Here is a 10118-nt window from a genome sequence, read left to right on the forward strand (position 1 = left end):
TGAGTGTGTGCTGTCCTGATGCAACAGAGGTCACGACTCTTGGCTGCAGATGCAAGAGGAATAAAACTTCACCTATGTCGGATAACTGTCTGATGTGGTCTGTGGGTGTAGTGGCAGCTCTGGAAGATATCGAGAACCTGTAGCAGGGAAAAAAGTGTCCTACAACCTTAGAAAATTCTAGGTGGTGTCGTTGGCTGTAAAGTTCAGAAGCAGCTCCTGCATTTAGGGGTCACAGCCCTGACACAGCCCTAAGTTCTGCATTAACAATCTCTTCTTGTCTCTGTACACCTCCAGCACCAAATACACAAATAACTCTTAGTGTACACATCTTACTGTATGTCAAACACAATGCCACTTTCCATTGTCATTATTACCAAAACATCCCTGTAGTGATAATTCTCCCTAATGAAAAATGTCTAAAAAACTCCCGTTCTATGTAACTGTATCGACAAGAATTGCAGTCTGGAAGCGGATGGACTGCATGAAGATGTTTGAGGTACCAAATGCGAAAGCGAAATAAGAACAGGAAGTGTGACTATATGGGGCTGTGGTTAGCTTCATGGTTTTGCTAAGCATGATTTGTGTCGATGACATGTAGCGTAGCTGGAGGAAGAAAAACAGTATGAAACTGGGGCTCGCAAGTGTACCTTGAACAGCTTTGCTGCTGAAACATTTTCTAAAATCATTTCTAAAGGTAAGTGCACTATCATCTCGGCTTCCTCGCAGCTCAGTGCGTCGATCTCTGCAGCTAGTTTCGAGGGGCAGAAAAATGACGCAACACCGTGATATTGGGTGTGATCTAGGGGAAGAAGAAAAATGTTTTTGCAATCATCGGGAGATTTAACATCAGCCCAGAGAATTACCTGAAAAAGTGACATGAAAAATGGCTTCTAAAATGGACGTTTGTCTGGTATTGAGCTGCGGCTTAATGCGGAAGCCTCTTTGTTCAGAGTTTTGTCACATGTAATGAAGAAGGAGTCACCGTATTTACAGAAATCTCATACATGAACACAACTCTAAATTAAATATATGTGATAATAGCGATATCTCATACTGTATATATCGCTCCAGTGGGCTCCTGTTTAATATCGGGACTAGAAGCATGCTATAAGAGTACAGGAAATTCATATTTTTTCAAGAGCTTGTTTTCGATAGTTAAATTAATTAGATAAGTCAATAATAATCCAATACTCGATTCTGAACTGCACACTTTATGTATACATTTTTATTTAATTGTCTCAAGATTATTTGTATTATTTATGGCACTCATTACAGGACAGAATTCCATCAAAATATTGGCATGTCATTTTTTTTTCTTCAAGGAGCAGTGATTAAGGAGTGGCTTGAAGAACTAATTTTAAAAATCACAAAAGATGGGGTAAGTAATGTGTATGTAACTTTCGTACAGTGAATCATTATTTTTACATGCTCTACCACAAAGGTTAAACAAGCAACACTTCTGAATTTATTCTAACTACGTATTAGCCCCAGTTTACAAGTGTTTAAAAAACAGTCAAGATCCAAGACCTCTCCATCGTAGACTTTGGCTGCAAAACAGCTCTTAAAAGGAAAAAATGCAAAAGCATTTCTTGGTTAAAAAACTCAAAAGACAATCGTGGGGGAAATGTTGACAATCCACAGGATTCGAAACTCCAAACCAGGGGAACTCAAAGCACAACGCGCTAGGTTTGGGCGCATTGGAAATTCTTAGAAAACTTTTACACAACCTGTCGTTGCTTCAGCTGATGAAGATGATATGCAGTATTCACCAGCCACCAGCTGCTAGCTGTGTTCTAGAAAGTGCAGTGGAGTTTCCTGACATCCCTCCTTTAATGGCAGAGAAGGCCTCATCAGTGGCAGCTAGCAGGAGAGTGAAATGGCAGCTGAAATGCACTTTCTGAAACCCTCTGAACACCTCTTAGAACCTCAGATTTCGCTTACAGCAGAGGGATGCCTGTTGGAAACCTAAGAGTCCCCTGTCCCCCCCTCGTTTTCAGTCTGCACGTTATTCTCCATACCTGCCACAGGGCATTTTAAGAACACTAAATTGATTGATTGCTTGTGTCATTCGATATGGATCGGAAATTCCAATAAAGGATCCGAATCTTTACGATCTTCGACTGAGTGAATGCGTGTGTCTGCGACAGCCTCATCGTTTGGCTCCGCTCGTTCACGTGCTGCAGGGGTGGCGTCACCCCTGCTGAGACCAGACGGTATAGATGACGCTGGAGGACTTTGCACGAGTATCCAAGGTCCTTCCTAGAAAGGCCTGGAAATATCGACTACCAAGAGAGCGGCACTGTCTGGCCCTGAGCCGCATCTGAGTGACCAGCGTCTCCCCCATCCAAGTGACCGTCGGAGTCGATTGTCGGTGTCTCCCACATCTGACTGACCGGTGTCTCCCGCATCTGACTGACCGGTGTCTCCCGCATCTGACTGACCGGTGTCTCCTGTGTCGGAGTGACCGGTGTCTCCCACATCTGACTGACCGGCGTCTCACGTGTCCGAGTGACCGGTGTCTCACACGTCTGAGTGACCAGTGTCTCCTGTGTCCGAGTGACCGGTGTCTCCCGCATCTGACTGACCGGTGTCTCACACGTCTGAGTGACCAGTGTCTCCTGTGTCCGAGTGACCAGTGTCTCCTGTGTCTGAGTGACCAGTGTCTTCTGTGTCCGAGTGACCGGTGTCTTACCCGTCTCAGTGACCGGTGTCTCCCGTGTCCAGGAGCAGCGATGAAGAGCAGATGCTGTGCCGGAAGCTCTCCCGGATGCTCGGAAGAGGCCTTCCGAAGGACAAGCCCCTTGTTCCCAGGAAGCCCAGCACCAGAGTGTTCACCTGCAGTGCCCACGGCTCTGCCATCCTCCAGGTGCGCCTTGAGTCCGGTCACAGGGATGGAGCGTTCTCTCGCCCGCCCGCCGGCCCCAGTGCTCACACTGGCCCCAGTGCTCACGCCCGCCCGCTGGCCCCAGTGCACACACTGGCCCCAGTGCTCACGCCCGCCCGCCGGCCCCAGTGCTCACACTGGCCCCAGTGCTCACGCCCGCCCGCTGGCCCCAGTGCTCACACTGGCCCCAGTGCTCACGCCCGCCCGCCGGCCCCAGTGCACACACTGGCCCCAGTGCTCACGCCCGCCCGCCGGCCCCAGTGCTCACACTGGCCCCAGTGCTCACAATGGCCCCAGTGCTCACGCCCGCCCGCTGGCCCCAGTGCTCACACTGGCCCCAGTGCTCACCCCTACCCGCTGGCCCCAGTGCTCACACTGGCCCCAGTGCTCACGCCCACCTGAATCGCAGCTAACATTGTTTCAACGAGCCTGAGCATGTAGGCCACACGAAACCCGTTAACAAAAGCTGAAATCCGTTACTTTTGCGTCATATTAATCTTTTCCTCTGAAACACAACTTTCGTGAGCACACAGCAATATTTCACTTCACTGTCCTCATACCTACGTACGTGTCACTGTAGTATCCACACTAGTAGACAGTCCAGTACATGCACAGTCCGGGCTCCACGAAACCTTACTCGGCTAACAGCCACTTCCATGAAGTTCCTATGTCCTCTTCTGCTTAATCCATATGCTCTCTGCTTCCTTTTCGTTCCTGCTAGGGGTTCGACCGGTTCCGCTCCTGCAGGATGCTCTGCGACGTGGCTCTGGTGCCTGGGGATGGAGAGGAACCCTTCCCAGTCCACCGAATAATCATGGCTTCCTCCAGTGACTACTTCAAGGCCATGTTCACAGGTACGTGTGGCTTTATTATTCATGACACACCAGTGGCTTCACTATTAAACGTTCCTCTGTCATACTCTCCCTGACAAACTCCTTGTCACATGGCATGAACGAACGGTTTTCTCCCCGCACTGAGAATAAGCTTTCCATTCTTTTTATTAGAACAGTGAGGCAGGTTGTTCCCTATGGGATTAATAAAGTATTATCTATCTATCTTGCAGTATGTTGTTCTGAATTGCATGACATTTTAGGCGGATCAGCATTTTGTGTAATAATGCAATATCAGTAAAAACTGAGATTTCTGCCATATGCTTCAACGTTCCACACTTAAGCAATCACATTTTATATTTTTGTTACATCCCTCTTAATTTTAATTGCATACAGTATTTGTTTATGCATCTGCCAGATTTACATTTTAGCTATGCTCTACTAATGGACATATAATAATAGTATATATTAATATTAAAGTATACAAATGTTATTATCAAAATATGTTGGTATATTTTTATGTTTCTCTTAAAAGATCAAATTTCCCTAATATATACCATTCTTCTCTGTCCACAAAGAGCTGCTCAGTTATTTATTCTTAATATTGTCACACAAAAATCGAAACCTGATGATGAGAGTGTTTTGTGTGGTCACCAGCGTCAAAAACAAACAACACCCCAAAAAAATTGCTTTCGCCTGTGCTTTTCAATGCTCGTTCGAGAGCTTTTGACTGCAGGGTCCTCTTTCGGTTTCACCCAAAGGAGGAATGAAGGAGCAGGAACTGAAGACCATTAAGCTTCACGGGCTCAGCAGAGTAGGTCTGAAGAACATCATCGACTTCATCTACACGGCCAGGGTGACCCTCCACATGGACAACCTCCAGGACACCTTGGAGGCCGCGAGCTTCTTGCAGGTGATGCCGGTTCTGGGCTTCTGCAAGGAGCTCCTCAGCAGCGAGGTGAGGGAAAGCACTATGGGTGAAAGTGACCTGCTGCCAGCCAGAACTCTCGAACCTGCTTTCATTCCCAACTACTGCTGTGCTGCGTTGCGCCAACCACACGTCTCACTCGCTGACTGCGGAGCCTTTTTCGGCAGCTGCCTAACAGGCAAGATGTGCCAGCGGCCTCCTCTCTGTAACTCTCTGTGACTGTTCTCGTGGCCTCTTCTCTTCTGCTTGCCCTGTCCCACCTCTTTTTCTCATATCTCTGCTCCTTCTCTCGTGCACAGTTTTTCCTCACTTCTCTTTTGCAGCGCGTAATTCACCTTTGCTCGATCAGCCCTGCACGCTCCCCCCTCTCACCTCGCTGACGCACTGGCTTGATGGCCGCCAGAACAGTTCAGGCTGCCTCCGGGTGCTGAACGAAGTGTGCGTGTGCACGTACTGTACCTGCAGGTCACCATAGAAAACTGTGTGGAAGTGGGGCGAATCGCGAGCGACTTCCACCTGGAGGAAGTGCAGACCTACGTCAACGAATTTGTGCAAAGGAACTTCTTGACCCTCGTGAAGTCCAGCAGGCACCTGCAGCTCTCTGAGGAGAGCATGGCCTACGCGCTGGCCAGCGACAGCCTGAAGGGCCTGAGTGAGATGGAGCTGTACCATGCCGCCTGCGCCTGGCTCAAGCACGACGACGCCCGCAAGGCGCACACCTACAGCCTGATGAGGAACGTCAGGTTCCCCCTCATGAGCCCCAACGAGCTCCTGCAGATCTCGCAGGGGGACGAGCTGCTGCGGGCCGACACGGACTGCGTCAGGCTCCTGCTGGAGGCCAGCAACTACCAGATGATGCCGTGCATGCAGCCCATCATGCAGTCGGAGAGGACGCGCATCCGCTCGGACGCCAGCCACCTGGTCACTCTTGGGGGGGTGATGCGGCAGCAGCTGGTGGTCAGCAGGGAGCTGCGCCTGTACGACGAGGGCACCCAGTCCTGGAAGGCCCTCATGCCTATGGACGTGCCCAGGTACCAGCACGGGATCGCCGTGATTGGGAACTTCCTCTACATCGTGGGCGGCCAGAGCAACTATGACACCAAGGGCAAGACGGCGGTCGACAGCGTCTACAGGTACGACCCCCGTTTCAACAGGTGGCTGCAAGTTGCCCCCCTGAATGAGAAGAGGACCTTCTTCCATGTGAGCGCCCTGAAAGGCAAACTCTACGCTGTGGGGGGGAGGAACGCGACAGGAGAGATAGGTGAGACCTGCGCATTTTCCTTCCTTCCCTTTATTGTCCCAGATGGGAAATTTGCTTTGCACGCAGGTACAGACATGACACAACACACAATACATCGACACAACATGGACCCATTAACAAACAGGAGTCTAATGTCAATGTGCCTCAACACAGTCAAAGACATGTCTGGGGCAATGGAGGGCATCACTAGCGCTTCCCATGTCTGAAGATTTAAACAGCAGGCAGTGTTACGGTGCTATATACTGTACTGTATATCAACAACGAAGAGACAGAGGTGGCAGTCATCTCGGTAAAAAACTGTTTTGGAGGTTTGGAGTTAATCAGTTTGCACAACAGGCTGACTTTCTTGCCATTTATGAAAAAAAAAACATCATAGTAGTCTCCTACTGTAGGTGTGAAACTGAAAATACTTAATTGGTCGCTGAAAAATGAGAACTGGTTGCAATTTAATTTTAAAAGCGTTTGTAGACACGGGGCTTAGCCCACCGCCCTGTTTGACACTTTTTTGTCACGGCATTAAGGGCTCTTCTTGTGCATCTTGTGCCTAATATCTCAATGCATTAGCAGTAAAACGGTAGCTGTACCGAAGTACAAGCAGTAGTCACTCAGCTGCTTAAGTATTTTCTAAAACTATCCGTTATTAACGTATTTCTTCTGCTAAACATTACTATTAGAGCAGGTGACCTGATCTTCATGCCTGTCAAAACCTTATAAAGCTTAACACTGAAGGTGTTAAAAACCCTCTGTCTTCTAACAGCGAGCGTGGAATGCTACGACCTCTGTAAAAACGAGTGGAGTTTTGTGTCACCGATGGCAGAGCCACACTATGGACATGCAGGAACGGTTCATGGGGAGCTGATGTACATCTCAGGTGAGTAACCGTGAGTCGAGGTTTCCCTTTTATTTATACCATCCCAATTTCAAATGCACATGATGCTGCGGTCTGTCTGATTTTGCAGTGACGGGATAGTTTGGGGTATACAGGTTATGAAAAGGTCCAGATAACAATGATATACTGTACCCTGGCCAGTCGAGAGCATTTAAAATCTGAGAAAAGGAGGAACAGGTTTACATGGAGCCACCCAGCTATGATGTTGAAACCAATACCCTGGCTTCCTTCAGGAAACAACTGGATGGGCTTCTGAGGGTCTGTTGTCACATTGCAGTTCAGTTTTTGCATTAATACTAATACGTTCTATCCACAGGACTTTCGTGTTATTGCTCGGAGATTTTTCTTTTCAATAAAATTCACTGCTGGTCAAGAAGTCTGTAAAACCTCGATGATATTTTTTCTCAAAATTAATTTTTTTGCTCAACATTCTTAATGCTTCTATTTAAAAATACAGGATTCCGAACGTTTTTTTTTTTGTTTGGATTCGGAATACTGAGAGCCGCAAACAGGGTAGAAATTAAGTGGGAGCACTGAACCGTGAAGAAGATACCCGTTTAGGGCGCTGAATATTAGTGGATTAGTTCTCTCACCCATCTAATGGGTGTCCCATCTTATGGCCGTCTGCCATAAGACTGTACAACGCATCCACCTTGCGTCTTGGCAGAGGCAACATCGACCTGTTTCTGGACTAAACGCATATACACATCTACTGCTACATCTGTTCTCTTTCTTTTTCTTTTTCTTTTTCCCGTTTACAACCACTTTTGTGCAATATATGCCAGGGACCTGTGCAATACATTTATATTTATATTTATATCTATGGTTACATCTATATTTATATTCATACGTGTGATACGATTTTCTGTGTACTGTTCTGTTCTAGTTTCCTCTTGTGTGTCCGGACTGTGAGTAACTCTTGTATTGGATTGTATGTATTGTACTATTAGTATATAATTTGTTACACTGTGGCTGTGTTGTGTGTGTTAAGCTGCTGTTGCACTGCAATTTCCCTCACGGGATCAATAAAGTATCTATCTATCTAATCTAAAAACAGCTAACAGAACACGCCAATTTACATATTGAGCGTTATCTGTGTGCTTTATTCAGGAACTGTGACATTTTCATACCACCTTTCAGTCTTTATCTTTAAAGTAACACAGTGATGTTTCTTATCATTGCTACTGGAATCCTTCAGTGGTCTCACAATCAGAGTGGGTGTTGCATCCGCACTGTGTACAGTAAGTTCCCTCCTGTATGGCGAGCAGCTACACTAACCACTGATCACAGAACACAGAATTCAGAGCAGAGGACCAGAGCAGGCGGAGCGCAGCCCTGGTCTTCACAGGCGTTCTCTTTCACTCTGATACCACTTCCTCTCCTGTCAGCTCAGACGTGTGTTTGTACTCATTTACTACGCCGTTGCACAATTGCACTGCAGCTACAGGCACGACTGTAACCGTGACCACAGGCCGCTGGGGCAGCTTGCAAAACAGGGCAGGATTCCCACGTGGGACGTCCTCGGTGTGGGATGTTTTCTACAGCCCCTAATCAAATTATTTGGAACAGGAATGAGACACCTCAAAAGTGGCGCTTAAACTAGAAACCTTAAAAATTGAATGTCAGTAGATTACCAACACCATGACCAGCATCAAAAAGAAATCTATCACAGCCTCTCTCACCTTTATCAGCGAGAGATGTCGAGGTGTAGTCTAAAGACAGGACTCTTGAGACACACACACCCGATTTCACCAACTGCTTTCAGCCTCCTCAGAAACAGCTTCTGCGCTCCTGCTGCTGCTGCCTGCTCAGTACTGCCTTCTACTCGCTTCCTGCTTTTCATCTGAATGAAATTTCCCGCTAACTCTGCGTTCCAAAATGTTACATTGACACCCACGCTCACAGGAGGCCCTGAGCAACAGTCGTGATCCTGTGGTCAGTGCAACGTTCTTCATCGCTCTGCCCCGGGGGGAGGGCTGACAGCTAGTGGCCCAGTCAGCTCTCGTGGGGCGGGTGCTGAGTGTTTCTGTGCTCGCCCTGCAGGGGGCATCACGCGCGACACCTTCCAGAAGGAGCTGACGTGCTACGACCCCGACACGGACAGCTGGAGCCGCCGAGCCGACATGTCCACCATCCGGGGGCTGCACTGCATGTGCGCCATCGAAGACCGGCTCTACGTCATCGGGGGGAACCACTTCCGCGGCGCCAACGACTACGAAGACGTGCTGAGCTGCGAGTACTACGAGCCCGGCACGGACCAGTGGACGGCCATGGCGCCCATGCTGCGCGGGCAGAGCGACGTGGGCGTGGCGGTGTTCCGGGGCGAGATCTACGTGGTCGGGGGCTACTCCTGGAACAGCCGCTGCATGCTGGAGATGGTCCAGTGCTACAGCCCCCAGAGGGACGAGTGGAGGAAGGTCTTCGACGTGCTGGAGCCCCTCGGGGGGATCCGGGCCTGCTCCCTGACCGTCCACCCCCCAGAGGGCTCTGTGGAGTCGCAGATACAGGAGTGTCCGCTCTCGCCCAAGAGCTGAGACCCCCGGGCACCCACGGGCACCCACTGGGCTTGCTTCCAGATCCACGAGAGATCTCTCTCTCTCTCTCCACAGCCCAGACACCTCACCAGCCTCCTGCTGTTAAATTGTCCGGACCGCTCCGAATGTAGACTCCTGCTCTTCACGGCGTGCCCTAAACAATTCAGCCCAGAGCTCCGCTTCTTGACAGGCGGAAAACTTGTTCAGGCCAGCATGCAAAAGAGTAGTTCTCTCGGGATGAATGCAAATAACCGTACTTGTATTTGAAAGAGTCTATTTTTCCATTTCTTTTTTTGAGCATGGATAATGCCAAGTCATTATCTTTTCTGTGTTTTCACAATAAAATACTGATGACGGAGTAGCAACGTTTGATGTCCTTTACTCTGATCTGTAATATTTAATGTTTTGCAAAAGGCAGAATAAAAGTTATAACTAAAAACCTATCAAGTACACCGGAAGTCATACAGTACGTATTGTGTTTCTACTTGAAATTGCTTTGTTTCAGTTTTTTCCAAAATGCTGAATAAGTGTGCACTGTTATTTTGGCTTTAACATTTTTGTGACACCTGAACTGTGCTAACAACACAAAATGAAATAAAACAAATAACTCAAATAAAATCAAAATCGAATAACACAAAACAAATTTCACTCTCAATAAACAGTTTCGGTGCACTAAAAATACGTCAAATAAAAAATAGGAGTTTTCAGGCTTAAAATTCAGTCTCTGGTGGTTCATGCCGACTAGCTTTGCACTCTGGATTTGAAAAGCACGTTTATTCTTGTTTTTAAAAC

General features: G+C 48.0%; 1 protein-coding gene across 1 annotated transcript; it reads left to right on the top strand.

Moving 5' to 3' along the window:
* The first annotated feature begins 509 nt into the window (after positions 1-509).
* Positions 510-9687, top strand: LOC148675677 (kelch-like protein 9). Its single transcript, XM_088644871.1, has 8 exons — positions 510-694; positions 1323-1378; positions 2725-2866; positions 3606-3738; positions 4476-4672; positions 5108-5903; positions 6661-6774; positions 8836-9687. The coding sequence occupies exons 2-8, from the start codon at positions 1374-1376 to the stop codon at positions 9324-9326; spliced, it is 1878 nt and encodes a 625-aa protein (XP_088500997.1). The 5' UTR covers positions 510-694; positions 1323-1373; the 3' UTR covers positions 9327-9687.
* The last annotated feature ends 431 nt before the right edge of the window (positions 9688-10118 follow it).

The sequence above is a fragment of the Lepisosteus platostomus genome, chromosome 2 (assembly GCF_059453375.1).
Source record: "Lepisosteus platostomus isolate fLepPlt1 chromosome 2, fLepPlt1.hap1, whole genome shotgun sequence".
NCBI classification, from domain to species: Eukaryota; Metazoa; Chordata; class Actinopteri; order Semionotiformes; family Lepisosteidae; genus Lepisosteus; species Lepisosteus platostomus.